The sequence below is a fragment of the Miniopterus natalensis genome, chromosome 17 (assembly GCF_054644295.1).
Source record: "Miniopterus natalensis isolate mMinNat1 chromosome 17, mMinNat1.hap1, whole genome shotgun sequence".
NCBI lineage: Eukaryota > Metazoa > Chordata > Mammalia > Chiroptera > Miniopteridae > Miniopterus > Miniopterus natalensis.
Genome location: NC_142097.1, coordinates 16,058,063 through 16,080,221, shown reverse-complemented (window position 1 = coordinate 16,080,221; position 22,159 = coordinate 16,058,063). Strand labels below are relative to the sequence as shown.

Here is a 22,159-nt window from a genome sequence, read left to right as displayed (position 1 = left end):
CTAGGCAGGGCATGCATGGAGGCAACCGCTCGGAGGCGTTTCTCTCTCACGTCGACGCCCCCCCCCTTTAAAGATCAATGAGCACATCCTAAGATGAGGATACAAACAAACAACCCCCTGGTTCTCCCTCCCCTTTAATTGTCCCTGTTAACCTTGTTTCCACTACTGTGTACAGACGAAAACTTTTGCATTTGGGAGGAAAATGTGTCAGGATTTTAGCAGCTTTCCCAAGTCACCTGTCACAGAGGCCTCCTTGGGTTAATTACAGGTCCCTGAATGATCAAGAACTATGAAGAACAATTTAAAGTTACCAAATTTTTGGTAATCACAAAAGTATTTGGGGGACTCAAAATGCAGCTACAAGGTTCAAAATGCTTAAAAGTCCAATAGCCTCAGCTGTGAGTAGTTCCCACTTGCTCTGCTCAGATATATCAGCCCGTAAGACACATTTGGCAGATTTGAGAGTGACCTTAAAGGATCATCCTATTTGGATGCACTGCAGAAAACTATTACGCACTGGTCTGTTTTTGACTTTGACTATTATGAAGAACAGATGAGATATTTAATAACCCATGGGGGAAAAAGGCCTGATTTGTAGCATTTGCCAGTTTCCTTGGTGTAAATTTTCCCACCACAGTCAATTTTATGATGCCACTGAATGAGAAATTGGGAATGGATGAGCAGAAGCTAACCATTATAAAGCATTTCCACCATACAATAGACGTAAATAAACATAAGAGCACAGATAATAGTGAAAGAACTAGAAACTGATGAGGTTTAAGTATTTGTTACCTTTGTTTTTAATGTAAGTTACATTTTATTTAAATATAATAAAATTTAACAGTTGCCCCTCCCCGCATGGGCTGGTACGGACTAGCTTTGGCAAACCACTTAAACGGGCCCCAGAACTTACCAAGAACACGTGCTCAAATATCTGTGTAGGGCTGTCCATCTGACCAAGGATCACTATCATTTCATTATCTATAAATTCTTTGAATTCTCTCAGGTTGCACACCATTTGCATTTCCAACTCAGTTCGTATCTGAAACAAAGATGACATATTCTACTAATCTCTGTAAAGTCCCTCTGTACTTTCACTCACTCACCATTTCTAGCCCCACACATATCCCACTCCTACCTAACCTTGAAACAATGTGGACTTAAGGTCTCTTACCTCTTTGGATGTGATATTCTCCAAATCCTTCTGCATCATAATTTCCCTTAATTTGGTTTTAATTAGTCTTTCTGTTCGCTCACGTTCAGTTGGTCTGAGAAGAGAGAAATTATGATTTTTCTTAGACAGGAATTTAGCTAAGTTAATTAATGTGCCACTGATTATGTTTTTAAATTGACTGGTTCTGCCTCTATTACCCTCAAATTTATATTCTGGAGGAATGGCCAAAAGAAAACAATATTTTAAAAATTTTCTTTTCAGAATGTATAGAATGTAAACATGTAGAAATTATTACTTGAAGAGGTTGTACATGTCTAAAAGCCCTTAAATATATTCACATATATAGATCTATGAAGGAGTAAAGACAAATAGGCTATATTGAGTGTAAGCTTTAATGGAGGACCATAATCCATATTTTCCCATCAAGTACCACTGAGCTGGGTAAACCAGTGGTGTGATCCACTATGAAGTTGGGTCTTCTGTAGCATAAAATGCCATCTAATGCTCTTCATTCATTCACTGTTATGGTTTTAGAAAATGGAAAAGAGGGAGGAGTGATTTCTGCCTTCTTCAATGAGGCAAATTCTCTTCCAAAATAGGTTTCGAGGATTAACTACCTGGAGTACTTCCATCAAAAATGCTAAACAAACAAACAAACAAACAAACCCCCTGGCTGGGAGTGGCTCGTTGAGCATCAACCTAGGATCCAGGCGATCAGGGTTCAATTCCTGGGCAGGGCACATGCCTGGGTTGCGGGCTCAATCCCCAGTCGAGGGCATGCAGGAGGCAGTGATCAATGACTCTCTCATCATTGATGTTTCTATCTCTCTCTCTCCGTCTCCTTTCCTCTCTCTCAAATCAATAAAGATACTTTTTCATTTTTTATTTAAAAAAAAGCTTTCTTTTTCACAAAAGCTCTCACAATATCTCTCTGTGAAACTGTTACCCCCATTTTACAGATAAAGGAAATAAACAGCTGAAGGGTTAAATGACATGCCAATGATCACATACACTGGTAGGAGAAACAGAACTCTTAGCCCAGCCTAACACTCTACCTGCAAGATTATGTTGCTTCCCTTAGTCTTCTCTTTTAAAAATAAAATTACCCATGAACCTTAATATGAAATCAAACTAGGAAGCTGATTCTCCAATTACTAGACAGGTATTGGTTCGATGTAACTAGATGCTTCTGTCTAAACGCATTATTTCATATTATGCAGAATTTGAGTGAGGCTGACAGAGAGCACTTTCTATCTCATCTTTCCCCTCCTACCTACTCAAGAAAGGTATCTGTTCTGTGCCTCCTTATTTGGAGATGGAAATGGACTAAGGCTTCAGGCATCCTGCCTGCCCTTGCTGCCTACAGCCTTATCACTGGCTGCAAAAATAGCTTTAGTAATCTCCAAAGATGGATGTTCTGACCCCACAACCTTGGGGCTCCCTACTACTTGGGCTTTTGGTTTCTCATGAACCCTGCAGCATACAGCTGATACCTACGCCATTTCCCTGTCAGTTAGCCAAGGCCTCCCTGTCTTGACTAGGACTAAAATTCTTAATCGTGTTCCCCACCATTTTTCACAGACATAGCTAATGGTAGAAAGTTACACACTTCAGTCTTCTATTAAAAAGAAATTTTGATAAAAACAAAGTTTAGCACCTGTGTGCATGGTTTAGATTCCCTCGTTTAGCAATCTTTATCCAAATCCTTCACACCTGTCTGATGCAGAGTGGTTTGGGAGCAAACATATCTAGGTTTTAATCTTAGTCCTGTTACTTACTAGTGATATGAACTTGAACAAGTTCCTTCCTTTCTCTGACCCTCTTTCCTTTTATATAAAATAAGAAAAGTAGTATCTGCCTTGTGAGGTTCTTATGAGGGTTAAATGAGATACCCTGTACAAAGTGCCTGGCATAGCCTGGCCAGCGTGACTCAGTGGTTGAGCATTGACCTATGACCCAGGAGATCAAGATTCAGTTCCCCGTGTCAGGGCATGTGCCCGGGTTTCAGGCTCAATCCCCAGTAGAGGGCCTGCAGGAGGTGGCTAATTAATGACTCTCATCATTGATGTTTCTATCTCTCTCTCTCTCTCCCTCTCCTTTCCTCTCTCTGAAATCAATAAAGGTATATTAAAAAAAAAAAATAAAGTGCCTGGCATAGATTTGACATATACTGGAGGCCCCATACACATATCTTCCCTTCTTCCTCTTCCTTGGATTTTAAAACATAAACTTAATTCATAGTAGAGCATTTAAGTCCATTTGGCACACATTCTCCCTGCGTTTTCAGCATGTTTTTAAAGGTTTTTCTAGTCAACTTAGGGAGGAAATGGAAATGGAAAAAGCATTACAACATAAACACACATTCTTCCTCAATCTCGCTGGAGAAAAATTTGGAAAATACATAAAAACACAAGAAAATAAAAATCACCGAAAATCCTTCTATCAGAGACAATCATTATTAAAAATACCGTGACTGACAGGTTTCAGTCTTTTTTTAATGAACAAACATTTGTTTATTAAATTATCTTAAAACTGGGGTTATATTGTACATACTAAGAACTAATATTTAATGAGCTTCTACCATGTGCCAGGGAGTACATTTTACATTATTTCTTTTGCTTGGGAATATTGAGAAATTACGGGGAATTTCATTTTTTTCTTTTGTACTATAATTTCCAAATTTTCTCTAATAAAATCATGAAAAATAGAAGGGTTTTCTCTCATGTAAGTCTGGCTCAGAATGTGTTTTTTTTTTTTTTTAAATCCTCACCCAAGGATATTTTTTCCATTGCTTTTCAGAGAGAGTGGAAGGGGGAGAGAGAGAGAGAAACATTGATATGAAAGAGACACATCGATTGGTTGCCTCCCGCATACACCCTGACTGGGGGGTGGGGGGGGCGGATCAAGCCTGCAACCGAGATACATGCCCTTGGATAGAATTGAACCTGGGACCCTTCCGTCCACGGGCTGATGCTCTAACCACTGAGAAAACTGGCTAGGGCTCAGAATGCCCCTTTTTGAGCCAGATGTGACATCTATTCCTCTGATACCCGTCAACCAGCTGTAAAGCTGGAAATCAGCAACATTTCCCAACATTCTGAAAGTCAAACTAAGCCTTACCTTTTTTGTTACTGTGGGATCTTGAAAGGACTAAAGCTAATGAAAAAGAGGTCCTAGTATCAGTAACACCCTATGCAAAACCTTCCATTGCTTTTCTGACTGTTCTGTTCACACAATTCTTGGAAATTTTACCTTTTCTAGTAAAAATAATTTATTATCTAAATTAAGTCTTTTTTAAAAAAATCAAGAACTGTTTTGGTATCACTTTAGGAATCTCTAGATGAAGGTTTATAAGGTCAGATAGTTAAGTAGCTACTCTTCTTTCTCAGCTATAGAATACCTTGGAAGTGCAGAAAGATCAATTCAGAGCAAAACAAACATCCTGATTAATTTCCAAAGCAGGAACTAAGTGTGAAAAAAATTTCTAAAATAGTCACTTAAGTTTCAACACATAGACCTAAAAAGGAAATAAACATGAGCTTCACCTTAGGCCTTTATTTAACTCACCATATACCAGAGAGATTTAATAAAATTTTACTGAGACAGACTTAATATGGCAAAGGTCTTAACACACAAATTATAAAATACTCTAAAAAAAAATCTGAATAGAAATCAGTTTAGAATTAGAGAAACCTAGGCATTCTTTTTAATTGACTAGAAACATCTTTTCTTTTTTTTTTTTTTTTTTAATTCCTTACCTGAGGATATGCTTAGAGAGGAAGGGAGAGCGAGAGAGACAGAAACATCAATGTAAGAGAAAAACATTGATCAGTTGCCTTCTGTACATGCCCTGACCAGGGATCGAACTTGCAACCCAGGTATATGCCCTGAGTGGGAACAGTACCAGCAACCTTTTGGTGCCCAGGACTACACTCAACCAACTGAGTCACTCCAGTAGCCTAGAAATATTTTTTCTTAAGTACTGGAAACATCCTTCTAAAAGCTTCTCTTTTTCTTTAATTTGCTTACCAAGTGTTTCTTTCACAGATAATGCAAAGACAGACTTCAGCTTAACTCCTTTAAACTCAAATTTCAAATTAGTAGAATACAAATTAATGGAATTTTATGGTATTGCAGTTCTTATTTATGGAGACTGCATTGTGCCCAGGAGTGAAATGCCTCAGGCCTTTGCAGACAACAGAAAGAACAGGGTTCTTTACATGGTAGTTGCATAGTGTAGACAATGACTAATATTGCTGGGTAAGATGAATCCCCCAAGAGGAGAGATTAGGGAGGAACATGTTGCTTAAGGCATCCTAGAACACAACAGAGAGGACGACTTCCATGATCTTCAGCAAACTGACTTACATGTCAGTGAAGAGAGCTGGAGAGTCAGGCCGGTGGGACTGTACATCTTGCATGGCATTCCATTCATTGACTGATGATTGATCTGAGTTGATATGGCTCTCATAATAACTCACCCAGGTGAGAAACAGGCTGCCTGGGTAATAGTTATGCATTCTGGCCACTTCACAAGCCTTGTGTAAACTCTGTAGTGCAGACCTGAAAGATATGCAGGGCAATGAGCACTGTAGAATTATGGGGGTAACAAAAGGCCAATAATCCATGTGTACCCTATACTCTTCCAATGTTTAAATCCTACAGAATTTGGTCTCTGGAGAATCTACTCCCTGGAATTCAAGATTTCTCTGATTTTGATTATAGTATATCATCCAATCATAACAATCAACTAGATAGTTCTTGCTGAGAGATATGGGGCAATATTAAGGTGAGGATAAAGGGGAACAGGAGAACTGACAACCCAACAGTGAAAACCAGGTCCAGGTACCTATGGAAGTCATGACCCCATAGTTGGAAGCATGCTGTGGCTATGCTATATCACCAGAGAACCAAAGATCGCAAGCTTTTATTTTTACTTTGGCACAGAATCATGTTACAGGGTACATTCCCTATATTCTTGGAGGCTCCACAAAGATCATAGATAAATGCCCCTAAGCCTTGAGGACATGCCCTTTAATGTCCTGGAAGTACTGATCTAATGACGCTTACAATTCTTGCTGCCTTAGTCTTCCAGTTTCTTTAAACCATTTATTCATTCACTTGAGCAGCTTTCTAAGAACAGCTCTGGTTATTCTTAGACTAATTAAATCTCTGACTCTGACCTCAGGAACCCAAGAAAGGTAAACACAACTGAAAAGTACCTTTTTGGTTATATACTTGGGAAAAGCTAAGGCCAGAAATGCTAGAAAGTTACACAAGAGCAGAGATCTTTCTATGTTTTGTTTGCTGATGTATCTCGAGTACCTAAAAGAATGCCTAGTTCATAGTTGGAGCACGGTTAGTATTTGTTAAATGAAATGTCTTATTAGCTATAAACTAATGTTTCTCCTAAGAGAAAAAAACAAGTATGAGAGAATTTTGGGGCCAATCCATTTACATCTTTTTAAAAAAAACCTGATTTTAGAGAGAGAGTGGAAAGGAAAGGGACACTGAGAGATTGAGAGATATAGATAGATACAGATCTATTTGTTGTTTCACTTATTTACGCATTCATCTGTTGCTTCTTGTATGTGCCCTGACTGGAGATGGAACCAGAAAGCTTGGCGTATCGGGAAGACACTCTAACCAACTGACCTACCCAGCCAGGGCTACACCTTTTTCTTAAAAATGTCTTTTTATTTATTTTTTGTCTTATAACAAAAGTGATCCATGCTCACTTTAGAAAATTTAGGAACCTCAGGTAAAAGGCAGAAATATCCTTTAAAAGGCAGAAATTTATAGCTAATTAGACATTTTAGTCAATAAATACTAACTGCTCCAACTATGAACTAGGCATTCTTTTAGGCACTGCAATCCAACCGCCCAGAAATAACCACTGGTAAGGTTTTAGTATAGATCTTTCCAGTTTTTTTATCTATGTATAGATCTATAATAAAGATATGACCATATTCTGCATACTATTTTAACTTGCTCTTTTATTTTGCACTTTATCATCAACATTTCTCCATGTCAATAAATATTCTTCAACCAGATACTTTTTAATGGTTTCACACTTAGTAGCATGGATATATTATAATTTAACTAATTCCTATTTTTCAGACATTTAAATTGTTTTCTAACTTTTCCTGTTATTGGAACACTGACAAACATTCTTATAGTTAAAATTTTGCAAACACCTATGATTATTACCTTAGGGTAAATTCTTAGAAATAGAATTACTAGGTCAAAGGGCATGCAAAATGGTAAGGTATATGGGCAAATCATTCTTCAAAAAGGCTGTTCCAGTTTATTCTCCCATCTACAGTATATAACAATTCTGTTCCATGAGTTCTTGTCATTATTGTATAATGTAAATTAAAGATAATACCACTACCAATTCGATAAGGAAAAAATATGCCAGTCCATTTTTATCAGGAAAACTTTTCCTTAAAAACAAGGTAGCAGAATCTTTAAAAATACTTTCTATTATTCAAAATAAGCCAAATTCTCAGAAAATTAAGTCAAACTCAGAGAATTCTCAGTGAATTTCAGTGTCATTACACAGACTCAAAGGTAAGGGCCAGCTTACTGCAAAGCACAGGATAGTCAATGCATGTTTTCTTCATCGGGGCAACACATGCTTCAAAAGCATATTCCACAAGCACCTGCTGCAAGTGCCCTAAAATACACTCAAGCTTAAGCTTAGCGACCTCATACTTTTCAGCTGCCTACAGGAGTGGGAAGCTGTAGTAACTACCTTCCTGTAAAGGAAACACCTGGTCTAAATGCTGCTTTTATCCACACGTCATCTTTTTTTTTTCCTGTGAGTTTCAGTTCACTTCTCCCTATGTGGTACACCAAAAAAAGTTTATTCTGCAGTAAGCTAACAGAGCTAGGATTAGTCAGTCTACTTTAGAGCATCAAGGCTTAACCTAAGGTTATAACTGAATCTTCACTGTAGTAAGAATTAAGACTGCTTTGTACTTCTTCCCAAAATATAATGGAAAACACTACCACTTATGGGACTTAAGCTGTTTGGTTTTACTTGGTACCTGGGAATAGATAGGTCAGTTGACTTTAACTGAGCCTTAGTCAAAGGCAGTCATAAGTTTTCCATGAGAAATTTATCTGTGAAATATGCCCTAAATCTAAAAATCTGGTCTCAACACATGACCTGAAACTCTGTCCTACCTCAATTACTGCATGAAACGATAAGACTGTTAATTGTTCGGTTGACTCTGTTTTAGGACCCCACCCACTTGAAGCTTATCAATCCTGTTATTCAGGGGTAAATTATCTCCCTGGAGTCTTTTTCAGGCTCCTTTATTTCTTATTTGGCTTTCGTTCTGTCCATTCTGTTCCTCATGAGGACTTCTACTACAAAACAGGCAACTGAATGAGGAACTAAAACTGGGGGACAGACATCAGTCCTTGGTTATATTAGGTCATTTTTCTAGATAATCTAGAAAAAAAGAGTAAGGAGTCTATTTTGTTTTAATATAAGAGATCCTTGAAGACCAGTTATGTAACCTCTCTAAAATCTCAGTTTTCTCATCCATAACAAGGAGCTAATAATACTCTTTTGGGGAGTTGGTGTAATGATTAGATGTAATCCATGTAAAGCACTAGGCACAATGCCTGACACATATAGTAAGTAACCTAAAAGTGTCAATACACCAGCTGATAGTTATTAACAACTACAATGCTTTTTTCCTAGGTTTTATTTGCATTATGGGAACAGTCTGGCATACAGTTGCCAGAAATTTAAATGAAACTCTTCTATCTATAAGGTAACTCCATCAGTGCTATCCCTGATTACCTTAAGAATTGAAAGCTAATGCACAGTAGTAGTGTGATATTTAGACTTGGCTCTAAACTGCTGCTAACTTAGTCACTGTGTCCTCCATAAAATTCAGTTCCAACTGGCTATCTGATTCATGAAGTATCTCCCAGAGTCTAAAAACACCTCTAAATTTCACTTGTTCACCAATACTTAAGGCCTTCCACTGTGATAATTTGAAAATTAAACTTCTAAGTCATCTTCAACTATGATGGCCACACAAACAGCTCACACAAAATTCTATACACACAAACAGATTCATAGAGAATTCGTAGGCATTTTCATAGAGAATTGTAACATTTTAAATATTACTTCTCACAAAATGCTGCTCTATTAACATATTAAAAAATTTTCATAGACATATTAAAAGTCCTCTTACCACATTGCCTGCACAGACACAGGTTTGAATATGTGAACTCTGTTATCTGTCGATACGCTGAACCCACTAAGGAAAAAAGAAAGAAAAAAATCCACAAATGAGAGTGTGTTATTTCAGTTTTGAGTTTTCAAGGTTGCCTCCCAGACTAGTAACTACTGGCCTGGGCACTTCATGTAGACATTAACTAGAGTATAGGACATGACTGAAAAACTTCAACAAATTGTCTGATTTTTATCTACTGAGCAGAACAAATGGACTCCCACGTTGGAGTTAGGGAATTACCGTTTCCCAGCTGTAGCTAAGGACAAACTGTTCTGCTGTATATTTCTATTTGGAAGTCTTATGGGTATGAAGCAAACCTGACCCTGATTTTATAAACTGGAGCAAACATCTTGATCTCTTGGGGACACATTCTAAAAACACCAGGGGTAGGGGTGGAGGGTCACTGGAAGGAACTGGCACAGAAAAGGGTTACACTGTAGGCTGACAGCTGGCAGAGGCAGCAAGAGGTTATTTGAAACAGAACATATCATCCTCTGGGAGAGCATTGCAACAGTCCCACATGCTCGGATTAAAGAGTGAGCCAACAAACTAGTTCTTCTTTGTTTGGATTCTTACCATAGTCAGCCTAGAAGAACAGAAGTGAGAGGCCTTGGCAAGTTGCATTTTCACTCCACTTTACAAAACAGGAGTCTAAAAGGACTCATTGAGCTGCTGACATGACAGTTCATTTGGGCACAGTGGGACTCGCATTCAGCTGAATGAATGGGCACTAAGATGGAACCCCGCCCCTTGGCTTTCTGTAGGAAGATAAAAAGGGAAAGCTCTTACCCATCACCATCCAAATGAATTAGGGTGTCACTCCAGAGAGGCAGGACTAAGCCCATGGTACAAGTGCTACTGCAAGACAAGAAATAGTCCATAAGTTACTCTCTGTTATTCCAGGCAGCAGTTCTGTTTACTAACTCTTTCAACATAAAGGACAAGCCCCTAAGCTCTAAATTCTAGCGTAAGTATTAGAGTGGATCAATTTCTATCCTATTACTATTAATCCAATGTATGTGCTCAGAAGCTGTTTTAAATAGGTGGTTAGTTAGGTCCTTAAATATTTCACAAAGAAAATATTGACTGAGCTCCCTGTACTGCTGTTTTGCAAATGGCCACTGTCTAAAAAATCCCGATGATTGCTGCTGACTTGATTGGCAGGTCTCTACCCAAAGTCACAGAACCCAACTCAACTTCAAGAATTATTTCTAGTCTGGCTAGTGTGGATCAGTGGTTGAACACTGACCTACGAACCAAGAGGTCACTGGTTCAATTCTCGGTCAGGGCACATGCCCGGTTCGTGGGGTTGATCCCCAGTAGGGGGTGTGCAGGAGGCAACTGATGGATGTTTGTATCTCATTGATGTTTCTGTCTCTCTATCCTTCTCCCTCTCTCTCTGTCTAAAATCAATAAAGACATATTAAAAAAGGATTATTTCTAATGCCAAAAACCATTGCTGGTTGCTGAAGACCTCTGATTATGTGATTCACTCAATTCTAATTCTGAGGTTTATAGAGATTTACTGAACCCCAGAATACACTCAATAGTCTAAATGGGATAGAGAATTAAAATATGTAAAGAAGTTATTGCTAATGGCTTGTGATCACATTAAGAGAGACAAGAGACCAAACTTAAATAAATACAACAGTGCTTGGTGACTGTGCACTGAACTAGCACTGCTGAAATACAGAGTGAATAGGAATGTCGAAAACAGGGTAGCCCTAGTATGGGGTATTAAAATATTATTTAAATCACACAAGGAGGAAACTAACTTTAAGTTAATGGAACAGGTAGCCAGTCTCCCAATGGTGTGCTCTTATCACACCACTTCTCTGGACAACCGTAATCTACCCAGACCTCTGCTACTTTTTCTCCTTAAGCCTTACATAAACCGTTTCCTCCCTCTATCTAGTCTCCCAAAGGCCCCTATACCCTCTCCCTGCCAATATATCTAGAAAAGCAGGATGGCATAGTAGAAAGAACCTTGGATGTGGGAGGTAGAAGAGCAAAGTATGGTTAAGAGCACAGGCTCTGGAGTCAGATGGGCTCTGGAACCTGAGTTCTTGCACGTGTATATATAATCTTAGGCAAATTATTTAATTGCTTTGTGTTCCAGTTTCCTCATCTGTAAAACTGGGATAGAAATACCTTCTATATCGGGCTGTTTTGAAGATTAAGTCAGATAACACACTAAAAAATGTGTCATCACTACTACTTATTGAGCAGCTACACTATGCCAAAAGATCTGGATTTGCTCTCCTTCAGTACTTTAATTTCTTTTGACAAGTTATTTAACCTCTCTCAGCCTTAATTTCTTCATCTTAATATGGAGGTAACAAAGCCTACCCTCATAGGGTTATCATGAAAATCTAAAATATTTAAAGTGAAACAATATATATTAATGTACTGATATGTAAAGCAAACATTGACTATGAATCTGAAGTGGCTGATCTAATACAGCTGAAAGTGATTTTGGGGGGAGGGGAATATTATGAAAATGTATTAAAAACAACCCAAGGAATACCAAGCTTTAACTGTTGGAGTCATTGCAGGGCTAACGAAGGCCATGCCCTAGTTGAGCTGTGTCTAATGATTTCCACTCCACTTGCTGGCCTGTGTTACTCAACACTCCACCAGTGATTCCAGAGTTCAGAAGATTCAAATCAAGATTGAAACAGCTTTTCCACATTGGAACCCTGGCCCTGAACTCCAGATGCACAGTTATTATGCCAGAGTTTGGGAGGGAAGAAGACAGCTCTACCACTATTTTTTGGTAAGTAGATGAATGCAAGGAAAATTTGTTTTGAAAATCATTTCCCAAGGTGGAGTGCAATTATTTTTAGTTTTTAGTTTTTGGTAAGTAGGTGCTTAGCCAGGTTCCTAGCAACAACTACAATTTTGGTATATATATGAAGGGTTGATAACCTACTGACAAATCTAGAAATTAAGCAACTACAGAAGGAATAGAAGGTAATCTTGTGACCAGACACCAGTTAAATTTTGGACAGATGACAGGCAATAATATGTAGAAACCAAACGTCAGGTTTTCAGCTTGTATTCAGGTTAGAATGCTTTTTTATAGTAAGAAATATAGCTTTTTCACACAACAGGGAAGAGAGGCCTGAATTAGGCACATCTATACTTTTATCCAGTTTGCCTTGAATCGCATGAGATTTTTCATCATTATAGTTACTTATTTTATTAGATACTCACTCATTCAACAACTTATTGAGTACCTACATGTACCAAACATTTCAAGGTGGTGGGGGTACCAAAAAACCCCTAAAAACACCACCATAAAGCTCTAGTATTTTATAACTTGGAATATATCCAATTTGGAAACCAAGGTTATGCTGTGTATTAAAATATTTATTACTTAAAATATGACACAGTACTCAAAGAACTTGTAAACAGGCTAAAAGAAGTGCTGTAACACATCTTGAGAACTACTTGGGAAGAAGATGTCATAAGCAATCTGTGTTCTACTTTGGTTTAATGCTGCTCTGAAACATTAACTTTTTCTATTGTCAGATACAAAACGATACAAATTCCTGCAACAGCAATTGAGATAAAAACGATACTAGATTACCTGAGCACTATTATTCTCAAGTAGGCAGCACTTCTCTTACTGTCCAAGGAGCTCATTCAAACAGAGGATATATGGGAGTTCATAATACCAAGTTTACCAAACAGAATGAAAAGCAATTTCTGTGGCTTTTCATATCATATTTTGTCTCCCATAACCTAAAATTTTCTTTTGGTTGGATTCAGGAAGGACTATTACTGAAGATAGGTGCAGTTCACTGAGGATAAATCACTGGGCACCCATATTAATAAGTAGTCTTCGTGATTTCTGGGAATGTTTAGGATAAAGCAAAAGAGGTAAGATTAGACATCTTATTTCTCACACTCTGGGCCACGAGAATCTGAATTTGTTGCTGTCTCTCTCTAGGGGAGGACTCAAGTGAAGTTTCCATGCAGCCCCAGTTCTATGGGGGCTCCAAAGGAGGAATTAGGACGAATGAAGCAAAGGAAACAAGATCTAGGGCAGCGCTGTCCAGTAGAACTTTCTGCAGTGATGGAAATGTTCTGTACATGTACTGTCCAATACGGTCCACATACAGCTAGAATACTTGAAATGTGGCTAGTTGTAACTGAGGACTGAAATTTTAATTTTAATTTATTTAAATAGTCCCATATGGTTAGTAGCTGCTGTACTGGACAGTACAGACCTAGAGATATAAAAACCCAAGTCATAGGTCTTAAAATACTAATGAATGTAGGCAAGGTTGATGCTCTTAGGGATAAATGTTTACTGAAAGGTCTGTTGCTTAGCTAACACAAGAGGTTAAAACCATGCAGTAGGAACAGCTTCCTAAATGTGGCTTACAAGCATGTGTAATTTCAGAGCATACAATTAAAGACTGTAAGTGGTATACAAGGTAACAACTCTGGCCTTGTGATCCTTGTGAACCCACAAATCATTTTCAGGTTGACTGCTATGTACACGCTCAGGTAAACACTAGTTTGGGAAACTTTCTTGTGACAATGTGATCCCCACCCCCACACATCAGGGCAAGCAGAATTACTCCCAGTCTCCTCTTCTCTTTGTGGCTAAATTCTCCCAGGCCTGGGTCACACCCCTAGCTACTCCAGTTCCATTCCAGTCCTGAGCCAGGAAGTAAATGCTTTGAGACATCTGGCAGGATTTCCTGAGGCTTATTATCTAGAGTGCAAAGATCTGCTTAGCAGTCACATTCCACAGTCTTCCCAAGGTTTCTCCAGAAAAAGTGGGAAAATAAAAAAGAAAAGCAACAAACCTTAGGGATACAACAAAGCCAGGTTTTGTGTGATGTCTAATATCTTTAGTCATGGATGCAAAGTGCCACTAAAGCCAAAGGTGCATGATTATAAAAGTTTCTGTTTTGAGTTTAAGGAAAAAGGAAGCAAAACATTTGATAAAAGCAAGGTGTAGACCATGGATAAACACAAGAGAATGGAGTTAAAATGGGCTCTCTTTCAACCCAGGACTCACTGGTGCACTACCACAAAGGGTGTGTGCCCTGGAATCACTAAAGTGAATCATTACTGCTTAAAATAAAGTTGAATGCAAAGGCCGTCCCCCCCCCTCGCCCCGGAGATATAAGTTTAAACCATTTGTTTTATATCACCACCACCTAAAGATGAGAGGAAGGTAAGGAATAGTGTAAATTAGAAACAAATTACCAAAGACATTCATTAAACTTTCATCTCTCAAGACTGTGTGACTACAAAGTATTTTTGTGTTCTCTAGTTTTAGGCATTTAAGAGTAGCACTACATAAGATGTTTTGGTGATAATTCAAAAGGCAACTGAATAGGTTGTTTAAAAAGGGCCTTCTCATCCCCCCTTTGTGGTACCATACCTGTCATTAGAGGAGAAATCCATTCCTAGAACGATGCTTTCTTCAGTGTCTTGTCTACCATTGGTTGAAACCACTACCATATAGCGTGTTCGATTCTGGTAAGTACTTTCTAGTCTCACAGCCTAGAGGTTAACAGACAACAAAGAAATTATGAATTTTAGGTCAATTTTAGACCGTTTGACCCTTTTTACATCAGCATCTTAAAGCATACTCAGGGAGACAGCAAGGCCAGTGGTTAGGAGACCCAAATTCAAATCCCAGTTCACGTATTAACTATAAAACCTATAAAAGTCACTAAAATAATTGGAGGGAGGTATTCTTATAACCCTATCCTATTGGGTTGTAAGAATCACATAAAATAATGTATGTACAGCACAGTGCTTGGTATACAGTAAATAAATTCACAATAAATGTTTACAATTAGCGCAATTTATGATAATAACAATTACCAGGTCATGTTCTAAAGATCTAAGAGGGGAATGTGAGTTTATATGAATGGGAGCATTGGACTCACAAATCCAAGTCCCATAAACAATTATAATACAAAGCAAACTATTAATATCTAAGAGGAGTTGCTCTACTGAATTCCTACAGATTATACACTACAAAATGTTCTTCTTTAGTTTCAATAACTGAAGAAATAAGTTTTTCTGAAGCTTATATTATTTATCAAAAAGTTTTTATTTATTGCTTATTTATAATATTTTAAAAGGCCTTTAGAAAATTTGAATATAAACAGGGTCTTAGATAATATTAAGGATTTACTATTAGTATGATAATGGCATTGTAGTAATGCCTTTTTTAAAGTATCTGAAGTGAAATGACATGGTGTACAAGTTTTACTTTAAAATATTCCAATAATGGGAAGCAACTAAGATATTCTTCAGGAGCTGAATGGACAATCTGTGGTATATCCAGATAAAGGAATATTATTTAGCACCAAAGGGAAATGAGCTATTAAGTCTTGAAAAGACATGGAGAAATCTTAAATGCATATTACTAAGTGAAAGAAGCCAATCTATATGATTCTAACTATATGACATTCTAGAAAAGGCAAAACCCTAGAGTCAGTAATGATCATTAGTTGCCTGGGGTTAGGGGAGCACAGAGGATTTTTAGGGCAGTGAAACTAATCTGTCTACGCTAAAGTGTTAGATACATGTCATTATTAAAACCCACAGAATGTACAACACCAAGAGCAAACACTAATGTAAACTATGGACTTTGAGTTGATAATGATGTGTCAATGCAGGTCTATTAATTGTAACAAATGTACAGCTCTGGTGGGGGAAGACAATGGCGGAGGCTCTGCACGAGTGGGGATAAGGGTATATGGGAAATCTCTGTATAGTAAGTCCTCACTTAACATCATTGATAACTTCTGCGACTTCAAGCGAAACGACACAAAACAGAGCCAATTTTACCATAGGCTAATTGATAGAAACAAGAGTTATGCTCCTATGGCATCTCATCAGCATTGTAACAGAAAACAAGGTTGAATGAAATGACATTATTTGAGGATCTGCTATACCTTCTGCTCAAATCTTCTGTGAACCTAAAACTGCTCTAAAAAATAAAGTCCATTTAAAAAATTTTGCTTAGAGGGTAGATCTTATGTTAAGTGTTCTAATCATCATCGTCATTGTTGTTGCCATCATCATCATCATCATCCAGAACAGGGTTGGAGGAAATTTTTGGAGGTAATGGGTATGTTTATGGCATAGATTGTGGTGATGGTTTCATGGACATCTTTACTTATCTCCAAACTTATCAAGTTGTATATATTAAATATGTACAACTTTTTGTATGTCAAGGGGGGGATAGATGAAAGAAATCTGGCAAAATGTTGATGGTTATTAAATCTGAGTTATGGGTTCATGAGAATATATTTTGTACTTTATATGTTTGGGAATTTTCTTAATAAGAAGTTCAAAAAGATACTTTATAAACCTTAAAAATAAGGTAAAATCACTTCCACTCAACATTCATTCGAATACTTACTATATATCTACTGTGTATACAATCAGAGCAAAAGTACTGAGAATTCAAGGGTGGAGGAGAAAGAGAAATATGGTCCTACCCTCACCAAGTGTACAGTCTAATTAATTCATTCTTTTTCTCTATTAACAAAAAGCCAGGAAAATGTATACAAGAGGCAATTTCTTCTGAATAAAATACCCCCGGCCCTGCCCGGCCAGGCGTGGTCAGCAGTAGAGCATTGACCTAGGATCCAGGCGATCAGGGTTCGATTCCCGGTCAGGGCACATGCCTGGGTTGCGGGCTCGAGCCCCACTCGGGGGCGTGCAGGAGGCAGCCAGTCAATGACTCTTTCTCATCATTGATGTTTCTATCTCTCTCCCTTCCTCTCTCTGAAATTAATAAGGACATATTTAAGGAAAAAAAAATATCCCAGCCCCATTCCTTATCTCAGAAGAGAAACAGAGTTCCAAACCCATTAACTGGCTCAAGACACCTGTCAGAATTTGTCAGAAATTTCTATTTGGAATTCTTTCAGTGATGCTCTTCTTGGAATCTCCTTCCCCTAACTCCATCACTGTTCCAAAAGTGGTGAGGCAAAGAGAAAAAGAGACAGAGTTAGAGAGCTCAAATGACCCATTTATCAAGCAGAGGTGAGATTTCCACGGATATCTTTTTGTCTCTATTCTGATATCTTCTAAGAAAAGCCAGGGAAGCAAAAACGCAGAAGTGGCTACATTAAAGCTTGTTTCTAATAAGAGGTGATACAAGAATGTAATGTTCATCATTCTGATTCCAAGTACACAAGGCAGAGAGCTGCACTGTTGGCTTTATGTTCTACGAAGTAATTTCAATCCAAATCACTTGTGAGAAGCTAAGAGGAACTAATATTTAAGTTGATGAAGGTCTAGCCCTACTGGGCTGGGACCAAGTGAGCATTATATAAATAAAACCATGTATAGGAGTACATGTAACATGAGGCCTGGAGGGCAGCAATGACTTTTTAAAAAAATCCCTTTAAAAAAAAAAAAAAAATCTTTATTAATTTCAGAGAGAGGAAAAGAGAGAGAGAGAGAGAGAGAGAAAAACATCAATGATGAGAGAGTCATTGACCAGCTGCTTCTTGCAAGTCCCCCCCCCCCCCCCCCACTGGGGATCGAGCCCACAACCCGGGCATGTGCCCTGACCGGGAATCGAACCGTGATCTCCTGGATCCTAGGCCGATACTCAACTGCTGAGCCACGCCCGGCCAGGCAGCAATGACTTTCTGATTCCAGAAATGCTGCACAAAATATTAAACTAACCAGAAACCCAGTGCAGGTAAACTAGAGTTTCTTATAAACAAGATCTCAGATATTATTATATACCTAAACTTGGGACTGCCTTTGCAAGCTTTGAGCCAACTGTTCAGTTTCCTGAATATGTTAGAGGCTCTTTCATCCTCTGTCAAGGCTCTGAGAATTTCTGGCAAGGCTCAAATACAAATGGCATGGGAACAACTGAACTGTGCTTCTGATAATTTACCCACAGCTTCTACATCAACTAGTGGCAGTGGATTAGCTAAGCTGAAGCTGATAAAAGTAAAGAAAATAACCTCCATAAGTATTAACTATCATGCAAGTTATTGGGCCAAGATAGCAGGTAGACAGCAGGTTCCTTTGTAATGTTCAGTGAAAACACTAGTTGTCTCCTTTTAAAAAGTGTGGTGTGTACTTTCCTTTCTACCTACCTACCTACTCCCTACCTACCAATAATATAAAGAGCATTTCAAATGTTTGGCCTTCCCTCAATTAATCTAATCTCAACAGAACATCCCAAGCTTAATGGGAAAGGCCTCAGCCATCTTATATTGACTTAGGTCTAAATGACTGGCACATCTCAGGTTCACTGAATTTTAAGCTTCTTAGATGGAAGAATAACACTTAGAGGTCTTGAGATTTGATCATGGACCTCTACATAGTATCTATAGTAATTACTAAATTCTTACTAATGGGAAGTGGAGCTTTATTTAGTCAGGGGGGTCAGGAACCGTGACATTAATTCAACTTCTACATCCTAATTAGAAGAATGAAATGAAATGAAATTTTTTACAGAAAAAATTCTGCAATGTTAGGGGACTGATCTCAGGCTCCAAAATCCCCTTTAAGCTTCAAGATTCTAGGTTAAGGAATTAAACAAAATTTTAAGAGCCACAGCATAAAGCAATATTGAATATCCACCCTGGTTTGAAGTTCATATCATATTCCTTTTTTGGGGGAGAAGATGAACAAAACCTAATAATCTAATTTTACCCATTAAGTCAATCAAATAAGTGTACTTTAAGTGGTAGTTTGTACATAATACCCTAATTTTAGAACTGGCAGCAACTCCAATGTTGCTGCTCTAAAATTTACATGGAATAAATGACTGGAATAAGACAATGATTCCTAAAGACAACTTAACTAAAGTTCTTGTTGAAAAGGATACTACTGCAGTTTATTCTAATTATTTACACAAAACAATATTTTAGATTTAAAAACTTGGTAGCAATAGAAACTAAGAAAATTATTCCAAGAAAGTCCATTTACTGCCTAAATTTGAAATTCTATTACAAGTTTCAGGTGAACTAGATCCAGCAATCCTAGGACTGAGGTAGATCTGAGAAGTAATCTCCTGCTTTTGCTTTATTTCTGAGGCAAGAACTCAACCAGTTTTCAAAGTTTACCCAAGAGTGATGTTAAAACTTCCCTTAGTAACTAATTTAAATGCATCTGATTACAAGTAGTTCACAAATACCATCTGATCCAATACCTCTCTCCTCAGCATTATTCATCAGGAAATACTCCTCCCTAAGCTTACACTGTACCTTTGTCTTTAATTTTTTTCCACCAAGAGTCTAACATCATGTCCCTGCATGCAATGTTTATTCTTAGGGAAGCCACATTATAAAGGCCCAACGTCTAGACAGGCGGCTCACCCAATCCATCAGAGAAAGGTTTCAAAAGTATGTAAATATTAAATTCTAGTCAAAAGAACAAAGCAAAGTCAATATCTAAAATTAGAGGAGGCTTCATATGACACTAGTAAACTAAAGAACACTGTCTGCAAAAGAAATAAACCTTGAGGGAGTCTCTGGATATTATTTTTTAAGTTTATCTTTATGAAATTCTTGAAGAAGAAAAAATCTGACATGTTCTGTGTAGCCATTAAAAAAGTTTTATTTACTAACATGGAAAAATACCCATGATCAAGTGTGAAGAAAGCAAGTTATAAACAGCACTCGTAATTTCATTTCATTTTTGTAAAAAAAAAAAAAAAACACTCTCTGTGAGATACTTTTGCTTAGAACTTCTTGGCCTTTTTTTTATACACCCCCCCACCCCCAGTCTCATTCATCCACTGACAAATCCTCAGCTATCCACTGTCACCTTTATAAAAACACACACACACACACACACTCACTCACTCTACGCCCACCCCCCCCGCCCAGACATAAGCCTTTATTGTTTTAAATTACTTTTTACTTTTGCTTCTCAGAATTACAGAAATCATGATTTAGAAAGACTAGGAGGTCTTCTGATGCTCAGATTTGTCTGTTTTTATCACTGTCCGCCTCAGTAAGAGCAGGTCTCAGACAATCTGACACACATGCTTACACACACACACACACACACACACACACAAGACTAAAAGGATACTTATCCAAATAGCTAGGAATGGTTTTTTAAGTGTATGACACAGAGTAATTTTTACTTTGTTCTTTATGCCTTTCTGTATTGTCTGAGTGAAAAAAAACACACACAAAAAACAATACATTTATACTTAGAAAAAAGAAACCCATTTTCTTTTTGGAAAAAATTTAATGTTTTATAAAAAACAAAAAACCTCATTTTCTTAAGCTCTCCTGCAAAATACTCAAAAACACCTCCTCATACTTTATCAGCACCTCAGTTCTAGTTAAAAATGTTAGTTGATTTTACTTCAAGTGTCAGGAACGTCCTTAATTTCCCAGTCTATTTTTTATTAAATAAATGGGTCTCCGATAATGTGCAACAGCAGTATAAAACCCCTGCTTTCATTGTACCAGCTACAGTTTTCCTAAGTACTAAAGTTAACGCTTGAGACTATTTTGAATGCAGGGTTCTCTGGAGAAAAAAATTGATTTAGTCCTATTTTTAATGCTGAAGCAAAATGTGGGGTTTGGTAACTCTATTTATTGTTGAGTTATTAAAAAATTAAAGGCAGGACTTTCAGTTGACTATCAAACTTTCAACCTTATGCGCAAGTCCCAGAATGAGAGTTTTAGCATTCCAAATTTAACTCAAAACAAAAGGCTTTGCTTTGAGTCTACAAATGCTCCTTTCAGTTAGAAAAGTGCTCATTTGTCCAAAGCATACAATGTATTCACTCATTTTCTTGAAGATGACTCACACAATAATCTGAAACATAATGACTATGTGTTTGTAACAATTCAAACAACTGTAAAAAGGCTTGTCATCTGAACTCTGAATTAATTCAGAGGCGTCAGTTACATGTTCTGAATTTACATTTTAAAAATGCAAAGCAGCTGAAGCTGCATATTTTAGCAGGGAAAGAAAAAAATCTAATTGCCAATTCTACCTTCCTAATTGCTCCCTTAACGTTCTCCCATGTCTCTTGTGGTTAAAATTATTTTAACATTTAGAGATGCAATCGGAACTCCATAGGTTATCAATGGGAAAAAGATAGAGTGAGCGACAGATGTCACATTAAGCTCTACTAAACCACACAATTCTTGGAAACCATCAGCAAATATCTATAGGACATATGATATGTGCAAGTAACCATTATGGGTTTTAGAGGAGTTGTTCTCAAGTATGACTCCTGAACCAGCAGCAGCAGCAGCAGCACTTGGAAGCTTGTTCAAAATGCAAATTATCACTGCCTCCCACTCCCCAAATCAAACTCTGCAGGTGGAGTCCAGCAAGTGGCAGTTTAACAGAGCTCTGCAGGTGATTCTGATGTACTCTAAAGTTGGAGTATCGCTATTTTGAAATATTAATATTGTAAGAACTGCACCCCACTTTGTTCACTTATTTAAGACAGAAGTATGTCGAGAAATAAAGACAAGATTTACATAAGTGTATAATGCTACTTTCGGATTAGAATATAAAATAATTATGAAAGGATTTCTTATTTCAACTCCTTTAAATTTCAAAGTTAGTTTCTCAACAAATATTGGTGGCCATGTCAAGGTGGTAGAGGCAGCAACTGAGAGAAAAAAAAGACAGAATTTAAACAAAGAATAATTATGTGAATGAAGAATCAGTAGTTATTATAGAGTTCAGAGGCCTGATCATCAACTTTCTAATCATTCTTATA

The 22,159-nt window shown here is 37.6% G+C and overlaps 1 protein-coding gene and 1 non-coding gene across 4 annotated transcripts in view; both read right to left on the bottom strand.

The window, feature by feature from the left end:
• The window catches only part of SSH2 (slingshot protein phosphatase 2), a 207,831-nt gene that overhangs the window by 33,200 nt on the left and 152,472 nt on the right, over positions 1-22,159 (bottom strand). For all 3 annotated transcript variants that reach the window (XM_016201957.2, XM_016201959.2, XM_016201958.2), the window contains 6 exons: positions 14,843-14,964; positions 10,225-10,293; positions 9,394-9,459; positions 5,543-5,737; positions 1,175-1,268; positions 914-1,042 (listed from right to left, as the gene is read on the bottom strand). In XM_016201957.2, the coding sequence (XP_016057443.2) occupies positions 914-1,042; positions 1,175-1,268; positions 5,543-5,737; positions 9,394-9,459; positions 10,225-10,293; positions 14,843-14,964 (675 nt within the window). The remainder of the gene's footprint in view (positions 1-913; positions 1,043-1,174; positions 1,269-5,542; positions 5,738-9,393; positions 9,460-10,224; positions 10,294-14,842; positions 14,965-22,159) is intronic.
• LOC148091232 (small nucleolar RNA U2-19) lies at positions 20,330-20,409 on the bottom strand. The gene has a single exon (XR_015715943.1). It is a non-coding gene; the product is annotated as a small nucleolar RNA U2-19 (small nucleolar RNA).